The sequence below is a fragment of the Orussus abietinus genome, unplaced genomic scaffold (assembly GCF_000612105.2).
Source record: "Orussus abietinus isolate OABI.00-Male unplaced genomic scaffold, Oabi_2.0 scaffold100, whole genome shotgun sequence".
Lineage (NCBI taxonomy): Eukaryota > Metazoa > Arthropoda > Insecta > Hymenoptera > Orussidae > Orussus > Orussus abietinus.
This window is the reverse complement of record NW_019394268.1, coordinates 1-23,810: the sequence shown is the minus strand read 5'-3', so window position 1 is coordinate 23,810 and position 23,810 is coordinate 1. Positions and strand designations below refer to the sequence as shown.

The 23,810-nt window shown below is 52.8% G+C and overlaps 7 protein-coding genes across 16 annotated transcripts; 6 read left to right on the top strand and 1 right to left on the bottom strand.

The window, feature by feature from the left end:
* The first annotated feature begins 61 nt into the window (after positions 1–61).
* LOC105703405 (ionotropic receptor 25a-like) lies at positions 62–5,204 on the top strand. 2 transcript variants are annotated; one of them, XM_023434821.1, is made up of 16 exons: positions 62–287; positions 377–529; positions 605–808; positions 1,072–1,238; positions 1,346–1,537; positions 1,609–1,815; positions 1,873–2,070; positions 2,152–2,373; positions 2,482–2,581; positions 2,930–3,107; positions 3,203–3,386; positions 3,571–3,692; positions 3,765–3,912; positions 4,054–4,223; positions 4,345–4,466; positions 4,631–5,204. In XM_023434821.1, exons 1-16 carry the CDS (start codon positions 203–205, stop codon positions 4,924–4,926), a joined length of 2,748 nt encoding a protein of 915 aa, XP_023290589.1. In that variant the 5' UTR covers positions 62–202; the 3' UTR covers positions 4,927–5,204. The 2 variants fall into 2 exon arrangements, with proteins under 2 accessions (XP_023290589.1, XP_023290588.1); XM_023434820.1 differs by having other exon boundaries at positions 1,609–2,070.
* A 318-nt stretch (positions 5,205–5,522) lies between these two features.
* Positions 5,523–6,801, top strand: LOC105703416 (UMP-CMP kinase). The gene is made up of 2 exons (XM_012431797.2): positions 5,523–6,099; positions 6,164–6,801. Exons 1-2 carry the CDS (start codon positions 5,737–5,739, stop codon positions 6,464–6,466), a joined length of 666 nt encoding a protein of 221 aa, XP_012287220.1. The 5' UTR covers positions 5,523–5,736; the 3' UTR covers positions 6,467–6,801.
* Positions 6,802–7,667: 866 nt separating this feature from the next.
* LOC105703445 (O-acyltransferase like protein) lies at positions 7,668–12,652 on the top strand. Its single transcript, XM_012431853.1, has 12 exons — positions 7,668–7,992; positions 8,334–8,566; positions 8,629–8,855; positions 8,924–9,006; positions 9,149–9,342; positions 9,409–9,575; positions 9,645–9,813; positions 9,883–10,082; positions 10,134–10,275; positions 10,337–10,526; positions 10,589–10,731; positions 10,803–12,652. Exons 1-12 carry the CDS (start codon positions 7,803–7,805, stop codon positions 11,100–11,102), a joined length of 2,238 nt encoding a protein of 745 aa, XP_012287276.1. The 5' UTR covers positions 7,668–7,802; the 3' UTR covers positions 11,103–12,652.
* A 99-nt stretch (positions 12,653–12,751) lies between these two features.
* LOC105703446 (heart- and neural crest derivatives-expressed protein 1) lies at positions 12,752–14,179 on the top strand. The gene is made up of 2 exons (XM_012431854.1): positions 12,752–13,525; positions 13,601–14,179. The coding sequence occupies exons 1-2, from the start codon at positions 12,857–12,859 to the stop codon at positions 13,721–13,723; spliced, it is 792 nt and encodes a 263-aa protein (XP_012287277.1). The 5' UTR covers positions 12,752–12,856; the 3' UTR covers positions 13,724–14,179.
* A 1,626-nt stretch (positions 14,180–15,805) lies between these two features.
* Positions 15,806–16,602, top strand: LOC105702651. Its single transcript, XM_012430367.1, has 2 exons — positions 15,806–16,160; positions 16,224–16,602. Exons 1-2 carry the CDS (start codon positions 15,887–15,889, stop codon positions 16,466–16,468), a joined length of 519 nt encoding a protein of 172 aa, XP_012285790.1. The 5' UTR covers positions 15,806–15,886; the 3' UTR covers positions 16,469–16,602.
* Positions 16,603–17,035: 433 nt separating this feature from the next.
* LOC105703431 (DNA topoisomerase 3-alpha) lies at positions 17,036–21,879 on the top strand. Of its 5 annotated transcripts, none has more exons than XR_001104358.1 (12): positions 17,036–17,232; positions 17,323–17,668; positions 17,747–18,090; positions 18,166–18,284; positions 18,358–18,704; positions 18,844–19,132; positions 19,209–19,707; positions 19,793–20,138; positions 20,209–20,527; positions 20,619–20,731; positions 20,921–21,143; positions 21,265–21,406. XR_001104358.1 is itself a non-coding variant. In XM_012431826.1 (12 exons), the coding sequence occupies exons 2-12, from the start codon at positions 17,468–17,470 to the stop codon at positions 21,608–21,610; spliced, it is 3,150 nt and encodes a 1,049-aa protein (XP_012287249.1). In that variant the 5' UTR covers positions 17,036–17,232; positions 17,323–17,467; the 3' UTR covers positions 21,611–21,879. The 5 variants fall into 5 exon arrangements, 4 of the variants coding, with proteins under 4 accessions (XP_012287249.1, XP_012287247.1, XP_012287248.1 ...); XM_012431826.1 differs by adding an exon at positions 21,570–21,879 and having other exon boundaries at positions 20,209–20,731; positions 21,265–21,482; XM_012431824.1 differs by adding an exon at positions 21,570–21,879 and having other exon boundaries at positions 20,209–20,806; positions 21,265–21,482.
* A 2-nt stretch (positions 21,880–21,881) lies between these two features.
* On the bottom strand, positions 21,882–23,250 carry LOC105703433 (protein chibby homolog 1). 5 transcript variants are annotated; one of them, XM_023434825.1, is made up of 4 exons: positions 22,910–23,250; positions 22,704–22,843; positions 22,312–22,427; positions 21,882–22,173 (listed from the first exon to the last, which is right to left on the bottom strand). In XM_023434825.1, the coding sequence occupies exons 2-4, from the start codon at positions 22,792–22,794 to the stop codon at positions 22,078–22,080; spliced, it is 303 nt and encodes a 100-aa protein (XP_023290593.1). In that variant the 5' UTR covers positions 22,795–22,843; positions 22,910–23,250; the 3' UTR covers positions 21,882–22,077. The 5 variants fall into 5 exon arrangements, with proteins under 5 accessions (XP_023290593.1, XP_023290594.1, XP_023290592.1 ...); XM_023434826.1 differs by having other exon boundaries at positions 21,882–22,158; positions 22,910–23,231; XM_023434824.1 differs by having other exon boundaries at positions 22,777–22,843; positions 22,910–23,224.
* Between the last annotated feature and the right edge of the window lie 560 nt (positions 23,251–23,810).

Sequence of the window (23,810 nt, the reverse complement as noted above, 5' to 3'; positions counted from 1 at the left end):
GGGGCGATTGGGGTTCGTCCATCGCGTAGGCCGCCGTCCACGAGTGCAGGCCACGGGTGTAGGCACCGATGTAATATTCAGAAAGGAAGGGCGGAGAGTCGGCGCAAGCGCCGCAGGGCGCGAGGCGCGAGTCGTTCGAGTCCAGTCCGTACCTCGGGTATAGTATGCACGAAAGGGAACGCGTTCTTTCCAAACGACGCTCATGAAGACGGATACGGCCTCCTGTCGGACGATCATCCTGTTATGCTTCTTCGCTCGCGTATTTTGCCAAACGCCGTTCAATCTGCGTAAGTACGAGCAACAACGAGTCGCGCGGCTGTTCTCAAGGGTCCCGCGAGTACGCACGTTGCGCTTCCATTTAAACGGAACATTTCAGTGATAGCCGTCGAAGAGGCGGATGCCTCCGTTATCGGTTTGTTCAACGAAGCCGTCTACGATGCGGAACGCGAGCTCGGAAACGACGTCGTCGCCATCCACGTGTCGGCGGTCAAGGTGGACAGAGAAAACGTCGAGCAGAGTTATCAGCAGGGTAAGGTGTTCCGGTAGACTCTTGGAGCGATTTCGCGACGGCGGCAGCGTGTCAACTTCGGCTACTTTGTTACAGTGTGCGCCTCGCTTTATCGCGGGATCAGCTTGATACTGGACATGACGTGGACGGGCTGGGACCAGCTTCGATCGTTGGCCGCCGATTGGGACATAATATATGAACGAGCCGACTCGACGTTGACGCCCTACGTCCAAGCTCTGGATGATTTCCTCGTTATGAAAAACGCTACGGACGCTGCGATGATTTTCGAGTCGGAAAAGGGTAAAGTTGCGGACCAAGGGGGAGAAACCGTACAGCGAACGAAATCCTCCTTGGCTAACCCGGTCGATTCCAACGGGTGGACGTCGGTTCATTTTCTCTCGAGCTAATCGATCGGAAACTGAACTCGGTTATACCCCTCGCGATTACGCGAAACGCGAGTTACCTCGAACCGACCTCGAGCCGACCTCGAGCCGACCTCGAGCGACCTCGAGCCTAGTCATTGGGGAGAATGCGCGAGCGATCGTACCTATCGATTGTTGCAGAACTGAATCAAACGCTGTACTATCTGATCGGTAACTCCATCATCCGATTGGTCGTAATCGATGAACTGTCCGATGCGACGGTAGCGAAGATTCGAGCAATGAGGCCATCGCCGACGTATTATGCTATCTTTGCCAGTACTCCAAAGATGGGCAGCCTTTTTAAGACGGTAATTCCTTTTGAGTGGCGATTAGAAAGGATGGGTCGGTTCCGCTTAAGGAGTCGGCGCGAAGGTTCGATATCTCGATCGGTGACCGAGTTGCGTTGTACGATTAGGCGATAGATGGCGGGCTCGTCAAGCGGAACGACGTCTGGAACTTGGTCTTCACGGACAGTAATTACCGCGAGTTCGAGTACATTTCCGGTAAGACGGCGTTGAACGTCTCCGTCAGCGTGATCACCATGAAGAACGACGTGTGCTGCCGCCTGCTCGGGGAGACGACGTGCTCGTGCCCGCCGGACTTCCAGGTACGTCGGGCCGCCTCGGCCGTCCCCCCTCTCCCTCTCTCGTCTCCCCGTAATCGGTTCGCTTCTCTCAGAACCTGCCGCACTACTTGAAGCGGCTGATCGACCTGCTGGTCGGGACGACGAGCGAGGTGCAAAGGTCCGGAATCGGCATGGAGCCCAGGACCGGCCGGTGCGGCGCCGTGGCCTCGAGGAAACCGGGACCGCGCGACGCCGTCGACGCCGTCGACGCCGTCGACGCCGTCGACGCCGTCGACGCCTTCGGCAAGATCCTCGTCGCGGTGAGTACGAGGCCCATACCCGGGACCACCTCCCCCGTTGACTCGATCACCTTCCAGAGGATCGGCGGCAACGACACTTTCGAGTACGCGACGGAGACGTCGACGATTCAGTTTCGGGCTGAGATCGAGTTCGAGACTCTCGACCGTGGATACCTCGAGAAACTCGGAGAATGGACCAGGAAGCGGAAGATCACCACCGCGCCCGGCAGGCGGATATTTCAAGCGAAGAGATTCTTTCGCGTTGGAACCGCAGAGGTGAGGCACCGTTCCTCGGTTCCTCGGCGGGTTTCGACGTCCGAGTCGGAGCATTGATTCCTATTACGATTTGTGGCACAGGCGATTCCGTGGTCGATGATACGAAGGGACGCCGCGACCGGACTTCCGGTGACGGACGGAAATGGGAACGTAATGTGGGAAGGCTATTGCATTGACTTCGTCGAGCAGCTTTCCCAGGAGATGAACTTTGATTACGAGCTCGTCGTTCCGAAGGACAACTCCTTTGGGACCAAGTTACCGAACGGCAAGTGGAACGGTCTCGTGGGAGATTTGTCCCGTGGGGTACGTATTTATTTCTTCAGGTGGATTTTACGAATCACCGAGTAAAATTAGTGGTCCAGATTCACGACTTTCTAATCGGTTAATTGGGTCCGTTCCGATCGATAACAGGAAACGGACATCGTAGTCGCTGCTCTCACGATGACGTCCGATCGCGAGGAAGTTGTCGATTTCGTAGCTCCGTACTTCGAACAGTCGGGGCTCCTGATCGGTATGTCACTCCGAAACAAATCAGTAACAAAAAGTAAACTTGACCGCGAGTACTCGCGCGCGTTTCGGAAGACCCGGAGCACGCAACGTATTTTCCGCTAAGACGCACTCGGGTATTTTTCGCACGCCATGGATGTGGCCGACCGGAGTAAAGCTTTTCGCAAGGATATACCCCGTACACGATGTTGCTCTTGATCCCATCTATCGATCCGTCGATTATGTCGTGCTTTCTCCCGTGGCGTGGCGGCCGATTTTCTGCTAGCCCTCTCAGCATCATAAATTGACGTTTGACTCTTCTATTTGCTAATTGAAAACGCGATCAAACGGAACGACACGAATCGAATCGGAGCAATGAGAAAACCCGTGCGCAAGACGTCCCTCTTCAAGTTCATGACGGTACTTCGCCTGGAGGTTTGGCTGAGCATCGTCGGGGCGCTCACGCTCACAGGAATCATGATCTGGCTGCTCGACAAGTATTCCCCGTACAGCGCACGAAATAACAAAGGACTTTATCCGTACCCTTGCAGGTACGTCGAGTTCGCTTCGTACCTAACGAGTAACGGCTGCGGGTCCGAAAAGGTCGAGGGTTCGACCTTCATTTTCAAATTGAACTCTGTTTCAGGGAGTTCACCTTAAAGGAAAGCTTCTGGTTCGCGTTGACGTCCTTTACTCCCCAGGGAGGGGGCGAGGCTCCCAAAGCGTTGTCGAGTCGAACGCTCGTCGCAGCTTACTGGTTGTTCGTCGTCCTGATGCTCGCCACGTTTACCGCCAATCTGGCGGCTTTCCTGACCGTCGAGAGAATGCAGGTGAGCCTCCGGAAACTACCGTTCTGGACGAGGTGCACGTTCGAACGGTCGTTCCTATCGATTTGTCCGCGCTCCTTCTAAAGAGAATCCCGAAGGGCTTCTTGGACGTTGGAAGAATCGGTGACATGCACCGTTAACGGGACGGATAATATTCGAAACGTTTCGATAATTATGGATTTTCCAGTCGCCTGTGCAGTCCCTGGAACAACTTGCTCGACAATCTCGGATAAACTACACCGTTCTTGCCAACTCGAGTGTCCATGACTACTTTATAAATATGAAGAAAGCTGAGGATAAGCTTTACACGTGAGCGGAAGGAGGAGCGAAGCCCTCTTCGCGGTGTCGCCTGTCTTTACATTTACTTTCTTCCCTTTTCAGCGTATGGAAAGAGATTACTCTGAACAGTTCTACCGATCAGATCGAGTACCGTGTTTGGGATTATCCAATAAAGGAACAATACGGTCACATATTGCAGGCAATAATGCAAGCGGGACCTGTCAAATCTACCGAGGAAGGATTTCAAAAGGTTTGGGAGTTCATTTTTCAGTCATCCTTTGAGAGCCGGATTCAAGTCCGCCTTCGAGTCGGAAATGTTTCGACCTCTTCTAAAGGTCTCGGCGACTTCGATCCGCGTTAAGATTGAGCTTTACCTTTTCGACTTTCGTAGGTGATCGACAGCGAGAACGCCGAGTTTGCCTTTATTCACGACTCGTCTCGAATTAAGTACGAGGTAACCAGAAACTGTAATTTGACCGAAGTCGGTGACATTTTCGCCGAACAGCCGTTTGCAATTGCGGTACAACAGGGTAGCCATCTTCAAGAAGAAATTAGCAGGAAGTATGTCCTTGAAACTTGTACGCAGCTAATAAATCTTCTCCTATTGTCCCGAGTAAAAGCAAAGAGCGGCCCCGAGCGGAAAATCAACGCGCATACGTTGCAATCTCATATTTAATTCCAGGATATTGGATCTTCAGAAGGATCGATTTTTCGAGTCCTTGACATCGAAATATTGGAATCAGTCGTTGAAAGGTTCCTGTCAATATTCGGACGACGACGAGGGTATTACACTGGAGAGCTTAGGTAGGTAGTAAAGTTCGGCATGATATAAAATTTTGTTTCGGCTGCAAAGGAAACAGTTTTCACACGAATGGTCTAATATAAAAGTTGGTGATTCTGCGAAGTTTACGGGAATGCCATAAAAGATTGATATATTTGATTTTCTCGAGAATACGCATGTCTTTTAGGTGGAGTATTTATAGCTACGTTGTTTGGACTGGCTCTGGCAATGATTACTTTAGCAGGAGAAGTAATCTATTATCGAAGACAAAATCATACTCCGGGAGAAAAGCAAGCAGGTGGTCAGAGAGGTAAGGAGAAGGAAAAAGTGAAATCAAAGAAGAAGTTAGTGCAGCAGAAACCAAGGAATAAATTGCAAATACGCGCTATCCATGATGCTCACATCCCCGGAAAACTTTTGGAAGCAAAACCTTATATATCTCACATCTCTGTATATCCGAAGTATTTTCCATTTAAGGAATAAGTATGTAAGTAACGTTTTCTTTACAAATGCGAATGAATTTCACCGTTTATTTTAATACATTCATTGGCTTGATTTAAGTGGTAATATTTTTTATTATACGAACTATATGATGCCTTTAAATACATCAGTATGTATAATTACATGACTATAATAATTCTTGATCTCATAGGATGGTTGAGGATTATTATAACCTTAAAAAAAAAACTATTTGAATGGGGATACACACACACAGTTATGTCATCAATCTCTTTTACAATTAAATATTTGCATCTAGTCTACTGTATTCGATTTTTATATCCCGAATTATAATCGTCATGAGCGTGAAAACATTACGGGGTCGATTCTGTATTTTTGGCGAGAGTGCTCACTTATCGGGTTGTCATCTCACGTGAGTACATTCCCCGAGTGAAAATGTGAAGTTTCTAGAATCAGCTCTCTGCTAGAATGAAAGTATGATGCAATGGTTTGAGCTTGAGTGTACCATCTGTGTGATAGGCTATTACACTTGTGGAAATGTACCCCCCAATCGGTGTAAGATAGAACGTAAAATTATATCCATTGTCGGGACGGGTCGGTTGGCAGCCTTGTGATCTTCGCATTAACAAGAATGAACAGGAAAAACACGCGTGACCGCGAACGACGAGCTCGAGGACGTGGCTTGTCTGGCCGAGAAGAGTCGAGGAGTGTCGAGGAGCGTCGAGGAACATCGAGCAGAGCCGAAGAGTGTCGAGAAGCGCCGAAACGAGTCGAGCGACACAAAGCAGTGGTAGACGTATACTCGGAATGATTGAATTGTAAGTTAGGATTTGGATGCGGAGCGTCCTCGTTTTCGAAGTTAAACGCATTGCGATGTGTACACTTCAGCCCAAACCCGAAGTGCTCTTCGTCCTTGGTGGACCGGGAGCCGGAAAAGGGACCGTATGCAAAAACATCGTGAAAAAGTGCGGTTACGTTCACCTATCGGCAGGTGACCTTCTGCGCGAGGAACGTTCAAAGCCGGGTTCGCAGTATGGAGAATTGATAGAAAGCCACCTACGCAATGGCACCATCGTTCCCGTAGAAATCACCTGCAACCTTCTACAGCGGGCCATGAGATCGTCCAACGGTCCATATAATAGATTTTTAGTCGATGGCTTTCCCAGGAATAAGGATAACCTCGACGGATGGAACAGAGTACGTTTTGATGGTCTAAATTCTAGACCGACTGACGCTTTCGCTTATTCGTACTTATTTGCAGGTAATGGATGATAAAGTACTTCTGAAGGGGATCCTGTTTTTGGATTGTAGCGAAGAGGTCTGTACTCAACGCTGCTTGAATCGTGGTAAGAAAGGAAGTGGCCGTAGCGACGACAATGAGGATTCTTTAAAGAAAAGACATCGAACCTACACGCAGGATACATTACCCATTGTACAACATTATGAGAAATTAGGGCTTGTTTATAAGTTCAATTCTGTACGTTCTCCGGAAAAAGTGTTTAAAGATGTATGTGAAATGTTGAATTCGATCGGCTGGGGCTCTCAAGAAAACTCGACCCTGTAACGATGGATAGTAAGATCTGTTAATTTAACATTACAAGTTTAACGACCCTGGCAATGATTGAAACTGGTTTTGTATGAACGTTAAAACTGCTAATGGTGTTTATTTGATTATAATTGTCAGTTTTCATTAGATACATAATTGCTATAACAATCTAAATTTTATGGACTTGTGCATTTAATAACAATTTATGCTGTATTGTTTCGCACGGTTCATGTATTGATCAAAATGAAGTGCTACCACAGCACTGCATAACATGAGATACTATTATGCCAAAAAAAGTAACTAAAGGTGGACCATGTTTTACTAAGAAAAATGGTTATGGCACTATGCACGAATTCACGTCTTTTCCTTCCCTAGTTACCGCTGACGTGAAATCACGTCTTTTCCTTCCCTAGTTACCGCTGACGTGAATTCACGTCTTTTCCTTCCCTAGGTACCGCTGACGTGAATTCACGTCGTTTCCTTCCCTGGGTACCGCTGACGTGAATTCACGTCTTTTCCTTAAAATGTATGCCTGGGGGGAGCTCCATCCCCCCTCCTCGGTTATCCTATGTTCCTGTTACGAATCGAAAAATTTCAACCCCTAAAATGTATGCCCGGGAGAAGGTCCCTGCCACCTCCTCGGTTATCCTATGTTCCTGTTACAAATCGCCAGAGATGGAATAGGATCATAGGACAACCGAGGAGGTGGCATGGAATTCTCCCGGGTTGAAATTTCCGATTTCTAACAGGATCATAGGACAACCGAGGAGGTGGCACGGAGTGTCTCCCGGGCAAAACTTTTAGGGGTTGAAATTTCCGATTTCTAACAGGATCATAGGACAACCGAGGAGGTGGCACTGAGTTTTGTGCCTTAGGTCTATGAGTGGTTTTCAAGGATCTTATCGTTGAATAAGTTGCTTTATTACATTAATTATTTTACAGTTTATTATACATCAGGTACCGCAAGTACAAGAGAACTTATGTTCTCGAGCTCGTTTTTTACGTTACGTTTACGTTACCACCACCAGGCTACATGATGTATGTACACGAGGAAGCCATTCATGACCGCCAGTGTTCGTTATGGCTAAATACACGCGAAGGCGATTACCAGTGGCCCAAACCTGCGGCCACGGCTCATAAGCCAAGTGGAAGGGGGGAAGACGAATCGCCGCGCGCGCCGTGTCAGGGGACGAGGAAAACAAGGTGCGCAGGAGCGAAGGTACCGGTCGTTCTCCGTGATCCCTCCCCACTGGGTGGGGCAGTGGGAGCGCGAGGTGGGTCGCGGGTATATATGTATAGATAAATAGATAGGAGAGGCCAGAAGCAGGTAGGAAGGACATCGCCATCGACGAGGATGCACCCGATCGCGGTGGCTCTGGTACTCGGGCTGGGAGGGGCCGCGGAGGCCGCAAGTCCGGAGGGAGTCCTGCTGCAGGCGCTGACGCGGCCCTTCACCCCGGGACGATCCGCCTCGGCGGCCTGTCGCCGAGACGCCGCAGAGTACCTCGAGGCCCTTCGGAACTACGCGCCTTGGGCCCTCCAGAGTGAGTTTCCTTCGATCGAGCCGATCCTCGACGCGGTCCCGAATTTTCCATCGAACGCGACACGGATCGGGGACGCGCGAGCGTGCTGCCGATCGCTCGATAGAACCGTTGGACGCGCCTTTCGTCGCGTTCCTCGTTAAACGTACGAAAAACGATCCTTCCCGACTCGGCAACCGGATTGACTCTCGGTCGCAAAGTCGTCGAGGATTCGCGCGCGTCCTCCGTTGGGTCGACGACGGTGAAGTCGATATCGATATCGATATCGATAGCGATAGCGATAGCGATAGCGACAGCGATAACGGCCAGTCGTTCACCTTGTCGTTCTCGCCCGATATTTCCAGTGTACGACGCGTCCGCGAAGGTTCCGCCGGGAGTCGTGACCGGGAATTACCGACAGCTCGGCAACTACGACGAATGCCTCCGCGTCCGGACCGAGAGCGGCCTGGCGGGGCAGGCGTGCAGCGCGACGGTCCAGTTCGCCGTCCCAAGGACGGACGCCGCGCCGGCCGCGCCGGCCGCGCCGGCCACGGCGAGGGACGCGCGGGACCTCCTGGAGAACGTGGCCTTGGCCGCGGTAGGTACTCGCGGTTCGGACTCGAGCGCGAACGCGACTGCGGACTCGGGTTCTTTCCCCAGGGAGCGAGCGACCTTCTGGAGAGGACGGGGACGTCCGTCGCGTACGAGTGGACCTGGTGCGTGCCGGCCTCGTGCAACGCGACGGAGGTCGCGGAATCCGTGGACGCCGCGCTGGATCCTCTCCGGGTCCCGGGAAGGGTCGACCTGCGAGTGCGGCTGTCTCGGGACTCCTGTCGCACCGCGGTGACCGACGCGGCCTCCTGGAGTCCGGCCGACTGGGCCTACGCGTAAGGGAACGCTTAATCGATCGACGTCTCCCGTAAACATCCGACTCGCCGCCGTTCTCCGTTCGCAGGTCCGTCTTGCTGGTCTTTTGCGTGGTCGTCGTCGGGAGCACGGCTTACGATCTCGCCGCCCGGGACGACAGGGAGGGAAAAGGTAAGAAAAGGAAGCCTCGACCCTCGCCATCCCCGTTCCTCGTAGGTGTCGTGGACGGCCTGGCGAGCGATCCGCAGCGGGGTCGATGTCGACGGCCGCGACCCCGAGCGACCCCGAGCGACCCTCCAACGGTTAATTGCAGGACCGAGGCACTCGCTCGTCACCGCCTTCTCGGTCTACTCGAACGGCAAACGGTTACTGAGGACCGAAAGACCGGACGACTCGATCGCGTGTCTGGACGGCATACGCTTCCTCGGCATGTGCTGGATCGTCCTCGGACATACCTACTACGTCGAGGCGATGGACGCCAAGCTGGATCTCGTGGCCGTGCCAAAGGTAAGCGAAGAGGCGGGTCCCCCCCGGCGACCGATCCTGAACGAGAGACCTCGTCGGTGGAAACAGATGCACGAGAACTGGGCCAATCTCCCGATATTGAACGGCAACGTCGCCACCGATGCGTTCTTCCTGCTCGGCGGAACCCTGCTGGCCCGCGGGGCGCTTTCCAGGAAGCGGAGGCACCCCGAGGACAAGTTGGACATTCGGGGACTGTACGCGCACCGTTACGTAAGGTGAGTTTCGGTTCGGTTTTCGAGTAGTCGTAGTCCGCGTAGCCCCTAACGAAAGCGACGCCTGCGCAGGCTCACCCCGGCGTACGCCATGACGATCGGGCTGTACGCTACCCTCTTCGACAAGATCGGCTCCGGGCCGAGGTGGCGTCGATGGGTGGGAACCGAGCGGGACAACTGCCGCGACAATTGGTGGGCCAATCTGCTTTACGTCAACAACTACGTTAACGTCGACTCGATCGTACGTGCCCTCTGGCCGGGCCGAGGCGGACGGGCGAATGAACGTGGAATGAACGTCGAATGATTCCAGTGCCTCTCGCAGTCCTGGTACTTGGCGGTCGACATGCAGCTCCTCTGGATCTCGCCCGTCTTCCTCTGGCCCATGCTCGAGCGCGGAAGGAGAGCTCTGTTCTACTCGATCCTCGGCGCGGGGATCTTCGCCTCCGCCCTCGCGCCCTTCCTGGTCACCTACTTCCACGGCTTGACCGGCACCATGCTCTACTACAAGGAGTGAGTGTCGCCCCCTCCCCGCGGCTGTAGCTCATCTTGCTCTTTCCGCAGCCAACTCGAGGTCGCGAGGGTCTACCTGCTCGTCTACACGAGGGTCTACGCGAGGGCGGGTCCGTACGTCATCGGTCTCGGCCTCGGCTACCTGTTGCACCGGACCCGGCCCGTCGGCGGCCAATCGGTCAGGATGTCTCCGGTGAGTGGATCGGGATACCCGGGCGTTGCCGGCCGCATCGTAAGAGGCGCTCCGTTTGCAGGTCTGGGTCTGGGTCGGCTGGATCGCGTCCGTCTCGGCGGGGCTCTCCGCGGTCCTCGGGCCTCGAGGGATGTACTTCGCGGACCACCCTTACGACAGCCTGGAGGCCAGCTTTTACGCGGGTCTGCACCGGCAAGCCTTCGCGCTCTCGGTCTCGTGGATAGTCTTCGCGTGCGTGCACGGACACGCGGGTAAGTGGTCGCGGTTGGCCGGGCCGGGTCGTTCGCTCAGGCGACAGGAGTCTTTTCCCCAGGTCCCGTCGGCAGCTTCCTCTCGTGGACGGGGTGGTCCCCGCTCGGTCGGCTCACCTACTCCGTCTACCTGACGCACTACGTCGTCATCCTCTACGGCGCGGGAGTCGCGCGCACCGCCGGAGTCCTCTCGACCTTCAACGTGGTAAGTGCGAAGGGCGTAGGGCGTTGCTCCCGCTCGGAGGGTTTGCCTTGTAAGCGAACAAGCGGTTGCAGGTACACCGGTTCTTTGGTAACTTGGCCCTGTCGCTGATCCTTTCCGTGGGGACGTACCTCTTCTTCGAAGTGCCCTTCGTCGTGCTGGGCGATGCGTTTGGGAGGCGGAAACCGGACACGAGGATTCCAGGGCCGGGATCCTGCGACCTCGGCTGCGGAGGATCGGTTAACCGAGGTTTTTCTGCCGATGAGAATTCACCTAGCGCGAGAAGAAAGGACGAGAGCGTTGTCGCCGACGGCGCGACCCAGCCCGTGGACCTCGAAGCGGTTTCGATCGCTCCGGAGACCCGAGTCGCTTGACTCGGCTGTCCGGGCGCTTTCCCTATCGTCAACGATCGCCTATCCCGACTCGCTTGCTCGTCCGGTCGGTCCCGACCCGACCCCCTCCCAGAGCCGTTAAGACAAATCGAGAGCGGGCGCCGCAAAGTGCGCCGGTACGGGCCAAAGACGCTTTCGAGGGAGCGTAACCCGACTCCCGGTCGGGAGCGTTTCCTCGGCCTTCCTTCGACTCTCCAAGGGGAAGGTCGGGTCGAGTCCGGGTCGAGTCCGGGTCGAGTCCCGGTAGAGTCCGGGTCGAGTCCGGGTCGGCAGCGGCCAAGTCGACCGTAACAATGGTCCGTCTGTTTGATCCGTGGAAGTAATCGACACCCGGCTCCCGGAGGGAGCTCGAGGATCGATCGAGAGGCGCTCGGAGCGGCGTCGAGCGGGAGATACGTCCCTGTAAAAACGTCGCGCGTAATTAAGTAATGCAGGCGCGAACGTCGGAGTCGGGCGAATCCATTTAGGGCGTCGCAAGGGTCGTAATGCCCGCAACGGATCCCCGGGGAGTCGGCGACTCGCGTGGGAAACGCGCGTTTTGGCGCTTTCTCCCCGCATCGAGGCGAGCCGTTATCAACGCAAAAAGGAGCCTCTCCCGGGCTCCCGGGCTCCCGGGCTCCCGGGCTCTCGGGCACCGGACGAGTCGAGCCACGGATAAGCGTGAAATATGAAGAGAGATCGCCGTCTCGAGTGGTCGCACGCTTTGGGAAGGAATAGCCTCGGCGGGGAGAGTCGATAAGTCTCGGGCGTCCTCGCGACTCTCCCGAGAAGAACCGGCGCCCACGCTCGTTTTCTCCGGATAGCGGACGACGTCTAAATCCGGTTTAACGTTTGTATAAAAGCACCATTAATACTCGGTAACGCAATAAACTAAATTTAGTTGCGGCCTGGCGTGGCTGGCGCGGCGTACGCGGTATGATTCGATATCTCGGTGAACGCCACATGGCCCGTCCTCCGCTCGATACGGACGCCGACCGGCGCCCGGGGGCTCCGGGGGGAACCGAACCGCCTCCTCTGGATTTTCGGTATCACCGCGTACCCCGGAACGCGTAACCGGCGCGTGCGCCCGCGCGGGCTCTGCGACGCATCGCCGAACAGCTACCAAGGATAGTTTGTTTATTTACTTTGACGACACGTGGTATCTCTCTCGTCTCTTCGCGTCGGTTTCCGCCTCCGGCCGCGCTCCCTCTTCGCCCCGCCGAGAAGCGGCCCTGGTCCTCGGGCTCTCGAGTTCGAGGCCGTTCGCTGCGGCCCTTGGCAGCTTCCGCGCCGCCCGAGATAATCGGGATTTCGAGAGGGCTCTGGATCGCATCGCGTCCCTCCGCTCCGCGGCCTCGCGGTCGTCGCTCGAACGGGGTCGTTATCCCTCGGAAAGACATTTGAACAGCCGACGCGGTAAGTGGTCGGCGCTTCTCCCTTTGACAGACCCGGTAGCCCTCTCCGGGCCCTCGGGTGTCCTCGGCGGTCCTCGGCCGTCCGCGGAGATCGAACGGGGGCGTGGCCCGAGGGACTGCCGGGTCGGGCACCCCCGGCCCGACCTCCCATTGGAAGGGGCGGTCCCCGGCTCGGTCCCGCCCCCGAGCTACGCCGGCCCGGCGCCGCCGGCGGCCGGGCCGCGCAGTCCCGAGCGGGCGATCGCGACGGTCGGTCGATCCGAGGCGCGCGACTTCTCGCATCGGTGCTCGCTTCCTCCGGTCGGCCGGAGACGTCCGCGCCGTGCGACGCGACTCGTCGAGATGCTCAGCGGCTACGAGTCCCAGGCCGACTACTATCCCCAGTGGCATCAGCCCTACGGTTACGCCGCGCAGCTTCCGTACGCCGAGCGCCGCCCTCGCGGTTCGGCCGGCTCGGTTGGCACGGTCTTCCTCGACGGCCCGCCGTTCCCTGGTCGGGACGAGCGCGAGGCCTTCTGGCCGACGGAGCCGGCCCTCGTCTCCGGCGACAGCTCCGGGGCGGACTCGTCGCTGGAGGAGGCGGCCGCGGCGACCCCGGCGACCCCGCGATGCGTCTTCGACCGGCGCTACGCCCCGCCGCCTCTCCTCTGTATCCGCCCGGACGACCCGGCGCGGCCGCTCGGCGACGTCGCCGCGGGCGACTCGCTCCAGGGGACGACTCTGCCCGTCAAGCCCAAGAAGCGCAACACGGCCAACAAGAAGGAGCGCAGGCGGACGCAGAGCATCAACAATGCCTTTGCCGACCTTCGAGACTGCATCCCGAACGTGCCGGCCGACACCAAGCTGTCCAAGATCAAGACCCTCCGGCTGGCGGCCTCCTACATCGGCTACCTGATGGCCGTTCTAGAGAGCGACGAGACCGCCGACGCGCCGCCGCGGGCCTTCAGAGCCGAGTTCCTGCCCGGCGCCGCCGGCCATGCTCGCAGAGGTCACAGGGCCCCCTCCGCCAAGGTTGGTGTCGGTCGCGGGCGACGCGCCGCTTGTCGTTGGAAGGGAAAGAGAAAAACGTGTCCATATCTGTTACAGCACGAGGCGGGTCCTCCGACGCCCGACGACACCGCGAAAGGAAAGGGCCGCACTGGGTGGCCGCAGCACATGTGGGCGCTCGAACTTAAGCAAGAACCGTCCAATCAAGCTCAAATGCAGTGAGGATTTCGCCCTTTCGCCCCTTTCGCCCCTTTCGCCCCTTTCGCCCGCGACCTGGCGGATCGGGTTCAAAGTCCCGATCGAGATCTCTCCCGAGAACGATCGTAGCGTGTAAATAATGTCGCGTGCATATCGACCTCCGGGTATATCTTTGTAAATAGCCGAGTACCGGTCGACCGTTCCCGCGTTTCCGCGCACCTCTAGATCCCGGAAGCCCGACGTCGGGCACGCGAGGCCTCCTTGGTTCGCGCCAGCTGGGTGCCGCCTCGCTTTTGGAGGAACCGTGTATCCCAGCAAGCAACCCCGGGGCCTCGTGTGCCCTCTCCCGCGTTCTTCTTTACTCTGTATCTTTTTTCCGTTTCCTCGATTCGACCTTGTAATTTAAGTGAAATAAATGGAGTATGCCGAGTCGACGGTCTCCGTAAACGCGACATCGGAGTGGTACTCGATGTTAAAGAACTGGGACTTGCAAGTTGTCTCCGTGTCTCTCTTTAGAATTGAAAAATAAAGTTTCCAACTGCCTCAAACGGTTCCGTAGACTCGGCTCGAAAGTGCTTCCTTCGGACGATGGTTCGGCGTCGGATTACGTGGCGCCGGGTTCGTCGTCAAACGGCGGCAAGCGTTTTCGCGAGCCCGTCGGCGGGCGCGGCGGGCGCGGCGGACGGTCGGAAGTCGAAGAGAGAGACTTCCTCGGGACGCGGTGGCACCGGCGGTCACATAACTCACCCGGCGCCGGCCCCGTATCGGAGTCGAGTTACCGAGTGGCGTACAAGTGCGCCCTCCCTCGGCGCGGAAGCCAGGCGGTCGGCCGAGGGCCGCGAGGGATCGGGCCGAGATCCAAGGACGGTCCTCTCGCGGCCGCGCACCTTTCCCGCCGAATCGCGATGGCGGCTCTTTGGCGGCGGCAAGGGGAGGGAAAGAAGATGGCCGCGGGGCGGAGTTCGGCGGCGCGAATGGAATCCGCCGATCCTCGAGCCGTCCGGCCACTCGGGAAGAAGCGCGAGTCCGAGTTCGCGTTCCGCGTTCTTCGATCGGATGACTCGAAAAAGCGGCGCGCGTCCCCGCGATAACGGCAAAGGCGTGGAACCCATTAGGGCGACTACCGTCGGCCGTAACTCGATTACGGTTACGGGCGCAGCGCGGCGGAACCCCCGCAATATGTCGGCGCGCTTCTCAGTGCCGCGCCACTCGAAGAGATTAAAGGGGAGGGCGTTTTCGGCTCGTTAACGGATCCGGGGGTCGTTTTTGTAACTCGAATTGAGGAAAAATGCGCAAAGTAGGCAATTCAAGCGATTTTGCAACGTTCAAACGAAAGGATGACATTCAATCGGATACTTTACGACGTGGACACTCGCGCTGAAAACGTTTCCCGCCGTCCCGCCGTCCCGCCGTCCCGCCGTCCCGCCGTCCCGCCGTCCCGTCGGTCCAAAGAATTTGGCATTTTCACTCGGAAGATAGGAAATCGACTCTCAGCCCGATTCGGTCGAATCGATCCTTTCCTCGCGATTTCGAGGAAGAAAACTCGGTCCGATCGAGACCCATTCGCGCCGCGACGCCGTCCGGGCGGACTCGCGCACGGGTGTCCGGGAGGCGTCCCGACGCGCGTCTTTATACCGGGCCGGGCTCAGGCCGGGCTCGGGACGCGACGGCGTCGCTCCCTCCAAATTGAATCGAGGGTAATTGACAAGTTAACTCCGCGATCGAGGGGGTCGGAGTCGGCGACGCGGAAAACCTCCGGCTCCGTTAATTTATTAGAGGCGCGACGTGGGGCGGCTCAGGGAATTCCATGGACGCCCTCCGGAAGGCGCGGGAGGGAAAGTAGGGCTCGTTTCCATTCCGAGTCCGGTCATTACTCGGCTGTTCCCCGCTGGCGACTTCCGTCGGACGTGGGTGGACCGACTCCTCGAGCCGGCAGTCGGCTCGCTCCGTCTCCGTCTCCGTCTCCGTCTCCGTCGCCCTCTCCCACGGGGCAAATTGAGACAAACGAGCGTGTTTTTTCGCACCGCGGCCGGGTGCCCCCGGGTGCCCCCAGGTGCTCTCGGGTGCTCGCGCGTGCGTCGGGCGCGAAAGGGCCGACCGAGACGTCGCTATAAAACCGCGGTTCTCGTTCGAGGCGGCCGTCACTCGCCAGCAGCCGACAAAGAGACGAAGGTGCACCGAGAGGAGATGATCGGCCACGTTAAATTCCTCGGGGGCCTCGGCCTGTTGGCGCTCTCGGCAACCCTCGTCCTGGGACAGCGCGGTAAGCCCGACCCCGCGGCAAGCCTTTCGTCGCGATCGGCCACGGAGGAACTCGTTGCAGATTCCAAGGAGGACTCGGGAGGGCCGCGCATCTCGGAGGAGGACGTCGGCGCCATCGGCGCCATCGTCGACGCCATCCGGGAGGAGGAGGAGGAGGCGGCCGGGGTGGGCCCGTGGAGTCTGCTCGCCGCTCGGCCAGGTAAGCGGCGCGCAAAGGGCGCGGCAGCGCCGCCGCCGATTGACCCTCTTCTTCCGTTCGAAGGGAAGCGAGACCCGATGCAGGTCTTCACCCCGAGACTGGGCCGCGGCGACGCGACGGTCGACCGGGCCCCCGAGGTGGAGGAGTCGACCGAGTTCGAGAGGATGCCGCTGGCCGTGGGAGGGCCGCGATCGGCCGGTGACCGCGACGACGTCGAGCGGCGCGTCCCGACCTTCTCTCCGCGGCTCGGTCGTAGCCGTTCCACGAGGATGGGCCACCGGTTGCGTTACCTCCTGCGGAGACCGTGAGATGCCCCGTTCCCGGATCGCGTCCGACCGGCTCCGACTGCTCCCGCCTCTTTGTCCGCCAACGCACGTAGACGAGTCGATTGCTCGGATCGCGTAAATGCATTCGCCTTGCGGTCTCTCTGAATGAAAATCATGCTGTAGTTTGTGTCAAATACAATCACTCCTTTACACCGTTCGCCATTCTATCCATGACTCTTCCTTCGTATAGCTTTATTTTCCCTTATTTTCCCTTTCATGGACCCGTGAAAAAGGGTTCAAACCTTGTATCTGCCATCGTGATTGCGAGAGCCCCCACCAGAAATGTGTTGCGTCGCCACTGAAGGGGTAACATGTGACAAGCACTTTTACACTCTCTACTACATCGTACCAAAGACCGTTTACTTCATACATTTCACTGTAATAATTGATTTCATTTAAGCAAGAAATAATGTAATTTATAAAGGTTTTGTATACCCCGCGCAAAATGACGTAGCTCACTAGCGCTACAGTGATTTGCTCTGGAACTACTGGAATAATTTTGAGGAGGGAGTAGAGGAGTCGACACCTATAAGTATCTCTTGCCTATGTCATTGACCAGGTTCAACAAGTAGTGAGAGTATTTAACAAATCGAAAACCCACATTTTGTGGCACATTACATATTCTCGTGACTGTACGATGTTATCCGTGCAATTGATATACGAGTGGAGAAACTCGGTGGATTCTAGTATTTACCAATGTAAACGTTAGAAAGCTGACATGACCGATTGATTCTGTAAAGGACAAAGTAAGTAATGCCGCTGCTGAGGTAATTATCTTACCCGGTGGTATTCCGCAACTCCTATGAGGCAAATATTTAATCAGAAATTTCTTCCAGAACCTATGGGCAAATAAGACATGCTTGATGCTTGGATGTATTCGATAATGGAAATAGATTACTTTGAGAAAAAGGCAGTCGACGACCGATCCTCTCGCGAATCTAATAAAAAAAGGAGAAAAGAAAATAATTGCGTCAAATAGAGATGCTTTGCACCGGATGGTCCGTGTTCCGTTTGAATTCTTTGTGCACTAAGATAGATGTAACTTATGTTACATTTTGTTTATATTTAAAAGAAAAACAAGTGATTACCGCAAATGCAACTATGAAGGTTCTAAATGTTGCCGAGAAGAACGATGCCGCCAAAAATATCTCGCTCCATTTATCCAAAGGAAATAGTTCTCGAGTAAATTGATTTCTGTTTCTTATGTACAGGATAGATTTGATAATGTGTCAATAATTAACACTATTTTTTTCTTTTTAGAGAGAAGGTTTATCCAAGTTCAATAAAATATACGAATTCAATTTACAACTATGGAATCAAAATTGTAAGATGATTATGACGTCGGTCTCTGGACACCTTCTGGGCTACGAATTTGTGGGATCCTATCGGAGATGGGAAGGTTGTCATCCGCTGAGTCTGTTCGATGCTCTTGTAGTGAAGCAGTGTATTCAGAATTATGCGGATATTAAAAAGACATTGGAACGAGAAGTGCGAAACTGCCAAGCACTTGTCCTATGGACGGATTGCGACAGGGAAGGGGAGAACATTGGGTTTGAAATTATTCAAGTTTGTCGAGCTATTAAACCTGGTATCAAAATTTACAGGTAAAATATATGCGGTGTTATAACCTAGAATGCTATGAGTAATCGTACTCTAGATATTTAATTTTATGATTACAGAGCAAAGTTTTCCGAGATTACACAATGTTCGATGGAACGGGCTATTAGAAATCTCGAACAACCGAATAAGGCCATCAGCGATGCGGTGGATGTGCGCAGTGAACTAGACCTAAGAATAGGTTAAGAAGTTCGTAACTACGAAACCTGCCGACGTGTCCCGTTCATTTTTCGTTACGTTCATTTCTGCCCCAGGTGCTGCATTTACAAGATTTCAAACGTTAAGACTGCAAAAGGTCTTCCCTCGAACCCTTTCGGATATGCTCATCAGTTACGGCAGCTGTCAGTTTCCGACGTTAGGCTTTGTAGTGGAACGATTCCTGGCGATTGAAAGATTTAAGCCAGAGCCTTACTGGAGACTCAAAGTGACGGATATGCGGAATGACATCTTGGTTGAATTCAGATGGGATAGAAATAGGCTCTTCGAAGAATTGCCGTGTCAGATTTTGTTGGACCGATGCTTGGAGAATCCTAACGCTACTGTGGAAAAAGTGACGAGTAAGCCTAAGAGCAAGTGGAGACCGTTACCGCTGGATACTATAGTAAGTTCGTCTGTAAACCTTTCGACATCCTTGCATTCTTGAATCTTGATAACATCTTGATGAACGTGGCGGTATTAATTTAATATTATTAAGATACCAGTTCTAGATAATTCCTTACTGTAAGCTAATCGTACCTCAGGAATTGGAAAAACAAGGCTCTCGGAAACTTCAATTAAATGCCAAGGAGACCATGCAGATCGCAGAGAGGCTTTACACTCAAGGTCTCATCAGTTACCCTCGTACCGAGACAAATATATTTCCAAAGGAACTTAACCTGGTTCCTTTGGTCAGCGATCAAACCAACAACCCAGTCTGGGGAGATTTTGCGCGACGATTGCTTGCCGATGGACCTACGCCCAGGCAGGGGAAAAAGAGCGACCAGGCTCACCCCCCGATCCATCCGACAAAATATTCCGATACGCTTCAAGGTTTGCAAGGATATCTTTCGTGGTCGTCTTCCTTTGAGCGATTGTTCTAAATACTTTTATATCAATTTCTCTCCAGGACACGAAGCTCGAGTGTACGAATTTGTAACGAGACACTTTCTTGCTTGCCTGTCAAAGAACGCGGAAGGTGAAGAAACATTGGTAGAGATTGACATCGCGGCAGAAAAGTTTGCCGCGAATGGATTGCGGATTATAGCAAAAAATTATTTGGAAGTTTACGTTTACGAAAAGTGGAGTGATAAAGTGATTCCTGTTTACGAACGTGGCCAGGTGTTCGGGCCTACCGGCATTGAAATGGTTCGGTCGGAGACAACGCCACCTAACCTTTTAACCGAAGCTGATTTAATTGCCTTGATGGATAAACATGGGATTGGAACCGATGCGACCCATGCCGAGCACATTGAAACTATCAAATCGAGACAGTATGTAGGTCTAGCCGATGGATCGCACTTTGTACCGGGAAACCTTGGCATCGGATTGGTAACGGGTTACGATAGAATGGGCTTTCAAATGTCAAAGCCTAACCTGCGAGCTGAATTAGAGAGTGATCTGAAACTGTAAGTAGACTTTCTATCGCCTAGAACATTAATCCTTTGCCCGTTAGATAAGTAAGGTCGTTTTTCATTTATTCGCTTGTTTTAGAATATGCGAAGGGAAGAAGGACCCACAGGTTGTCTTGCTTAACCAGATATCCAAGTATCGAGAGGTATTCAAGATTGCTCTAGAACGAGCCAATTTAATTGACGGAGCTATTGCCGAGTACATCGAAGAGAGACCAAAAGATGCCGAAGAATTGCCAGCCACTGTGCCACCGGAGGATATTGTTGTTTTCTCGTGTCCCAAATGTGGTTCGAATATGGTGCTGAAAGACAGATCGCTCGATGGAAGGAAATACATCGGTTGTATGGCATATCCAGATTGCAGCAACAGTATCTGGCTCCCTTCGACCATCGAACGAGTTCAAGTGCTCGATAGAGTCTGCCAGCAAGTTAGTGAAACTTGTTTAACGTCTCGAAAATTTTGTCGACTCGTCTCCATTTAGAGGTTATGCCTTCCAGTGTCCTGGTAACCTGCCGATACTGAGGTTTAAGCTAAAACGCGGCGCACTACCCCTCTTTGGCATCGAGCACGAGACATGTATAGGAGGTTGTGACGAAGAATTCAATCAAGTGATGGAAATACGTGTCGATAATGTTAGAAGAGTCCAGGGAACCAACGATACCGGCTACACAAGTTTTCATAGATCCTCCGTAAGGAGTTCCGACACCTCTCAGAGGAATAATACTCCTTCTGGTCGCACCGATTCGATTCCCGGCACGCATCAAAGGCAAAACTTCCCTCCTCCTAGACCCAGCGCGCCATCTGTGCTACCACGAGGTAAAGGTGGGGCAAAGTCTAACGATAATTGGGACAATCCTTCGACTAGTGTTCATCAGCAGAGACCAAGTTTCATTTCTCGTAATCCAAGTGCAAGCAATGATGGAAACGGTGGCAGTGGATCCAGCCAAATTTCTGGAACTTCTCGTAGCAACTATGGCAATGACTCGGACACCGGAGATCGGATCTGGGGAACCAATGACGGTAACTCTGTGTTTGTCTGTCACTGTCACGAAAACGCAAAGCTTTTGACCGTTATAAAGGAGGGAAGAAATAAAGGTGAATGACAGAAATTGGTAAAGTGTGTGTGTGTGTGTGTGTGTTTTTCGAGTTAGGAATTCCTCACTCCAGGAAAAGTAAATCGAACGTCAAAATGATCTTTTCAATTTAAAGGGAAGCAGTTCTACAAATGTGCAAAGCCACAAGGCCAGGGCTGTGACTTCTTCATGTGGGACCCGAACAATATGGAGAACGAAGGCGAAGGTGCGAATTCACGAGAAGCCAGTAGTAACGGTCGCCAAAATCGAGGAAACTGGATCAACGCTATGATATCTAATGATCCCGCTGTGACTGCTCCTAACGTGATCAATTGTCTCTGCGGTCTGCCTGCAAAGCAGTGCGTCTTTTTTCGTATATTATTACCCACCCTAACTGGATTCTATATTCTTAATGTTTACATATACATACTTTCATCCGGCCATGACGAGACGTTAGAAATGTCACTTTCCGTCAATTAGGCTGACCGTTCGCAAGGAAGGGCCAAACAAGGGACGACAATTCTACAAGTGCCAGCAAGATATTTGTAAATTCTTCGATTGGGGTAACGAGGCTGGGTCCGAGTTTCCGGAAGGACAAATTCGAGCACCCAGCGCACGAGGACGAGGACGAGGACGAGGAAGAGACGGTGATGGGAATATCGGAGGTAAAAGGAAATGTGGCATTTGTGGTGTCGAAGGTGAGAAATTTCTTCTCGTATATTTTTCCTATCTTATCTTTTGCTACTTTCCATTTAAACGTTCGATCGATATTAAATCATTTCCAGGGCATACGAGGAGGACGTGCCCGCAGAAGACTATGGATTAATTTCAAATTGTATATGCCTTGGGAGAACATTCCGTGAGAATCTAGCAATGGACAATCCTCTAAGCATACCGGAGAAGCTAATCTTCACGGGCAATTAATTTCGATGATTATTCTTTATTCCTTTCAATTATTAAGCCCTTCCACCCAAAGTAAAATCTCCTTATTTATATTTCAAATGTTCAATACATTTCCTGTAACATTATTCACTTTCCTAACTGTTAAGTAAAACACGGAAATTGTGAGGGAAAAAAAAAACGATATTTACAATCGATCAGTGTTTTACATTTAGAACAAGTCTGTTCATTAATTTATTTTTATCGTACTTTGGAATAGAAGAAATTGCAAAGAAAGCTCTCAAGATCGAAGTAATCGTTACAGTCTGTTTTGCCCGTCACAGGTCAGTTCAGCCCACTTAGTTATTAAGCATTCCTTGGATAATCCAATTGTACTTTATTATCGTTCACGTCCTACGTGACATCTCGTTTATCATAGTTTGATTCGTTCGACCGTCTATCTTGTATCTGGGACTCCGCAGTAGTACGTGAAAGCTGTAAAGTTAACGTCTAGATCCGATCATAAATTTATTAGTAATCGGAGATCAGCTTGCTTGTAATTTACATTTCTTTTCCGAAAGTCATCAAAAGCAAATGTACCTATCTTCACGAGTACCGTTTAAATAGTTGAAACAAGTATTTACGTACCATGTCCAACAGTACCTCCAACTTTAATTTTAGCAAATTATTTTCTTCCCGAAGTTTTTTCATTTCTATGTGTAGCCTTTCATTCTCCTTAAATGTTTCAGCTGCTTTTCCTGATTCTGTCGTACGAAATGAAATAACCACATTAATAATTTTGATTCAGAAGATGACATTTCACGGTACCGTAAATACAAACTACATTCTTTCCGTGAATATCGCAGATACAAAGTGGAGAGTATACGTGTATATTGTATTCTATCTTTTAACGTAACGCCTTGCACTTTACAAGTTATGGAACAACCGACACATGTCTCCATAGCAGAGCCAACAAAGTGCTAAGGGTTAATACGTAAGAATTTTTCATCGATTCGTGATACACCATAGCTTAACAATACCTGTAATCTTTTCCCTTTTTAATAAACTAGAACAAATGTATTGTATCGTCATCAACGATCTTGCGAACATCACCTGGGATCCACTGTCCATCTTCAAACACTGCCTTCTGATTTCCAAGACAAATTCTGACAGGACCAACCTGGGAACCCAACTCTTTTTCAATTCTCTGTGGGCTGGAGTTGCTGTTTACCAAAGATATGGAGACCTTTCTGGTCGGTGTCTTCTTAGGAGAAAATTTATTCGAGAACAAAGGCATTTTGTGGCATCAAGAAATTCTTATGAATCGAAATTACAATAGGCATTGCTATTGTACTACATAGTTAACGTCTAACGTGTGAGAAACATTTTCTAAACATTTCAAAAAAGGCTATTTCTATCTTGAAATATTTCCAAACACCCATGAAAGAGTTACTACATTCCCATGGATAGAGTAACGAAGACGGACAACCGGCGGAGACGGAGTAGCGATCGTACGGCCGAGGGCGGTAAGTCAGAGACCGGAGGGGGAAGGTTGAGTAAAGCCAGGAATTTTTTTTTTTTTTAATAGAAAATAAGGTCAAATTAAACCAATTTCTCCGTAACTCGGAAACTACACACCGCAAGAGAAAACGGTAAAGGAAGTTTCGATTCCAAACGACATCCGCCGTCGATCCCCCCGGGTCCCAATTTCCGGTACCTGAACGGACAGATTCGGTTCAGGTAGGGGGCGTTCGCGATCGGCGCGATGGACAGGGGACAGGATTTCGCGACGAAACTTCCTTTACCGTTCTTTTCTATGACCCGTGGTTCCGGAGATACAGCGGAAATAAGAATGCTGCGCTCTGATTGGTCGGTTCTTTGGAGGGGCGTAACTTGGAAACTACGTGGCGTAGGAGAAAACGGAAAAGGAAGTTTCGCTTCTAAACGATGTCCGCCGTCGATCCTCCTGGGTCCCAACGTCCTGTACCTGAACGGACGGGTAACATCCTAACCCGTGGTAACTTGTTCTAATCAGGTTAGGATAGCGTTGGTAGGAGAGGCGTGGGAGAGGAGGAAAAAGGGCGGGGGCAAACAATTTGTTCCGCGCGGGCGCCTATGGATGCCCGTGCGAGGTCCTGTCCGCGTGG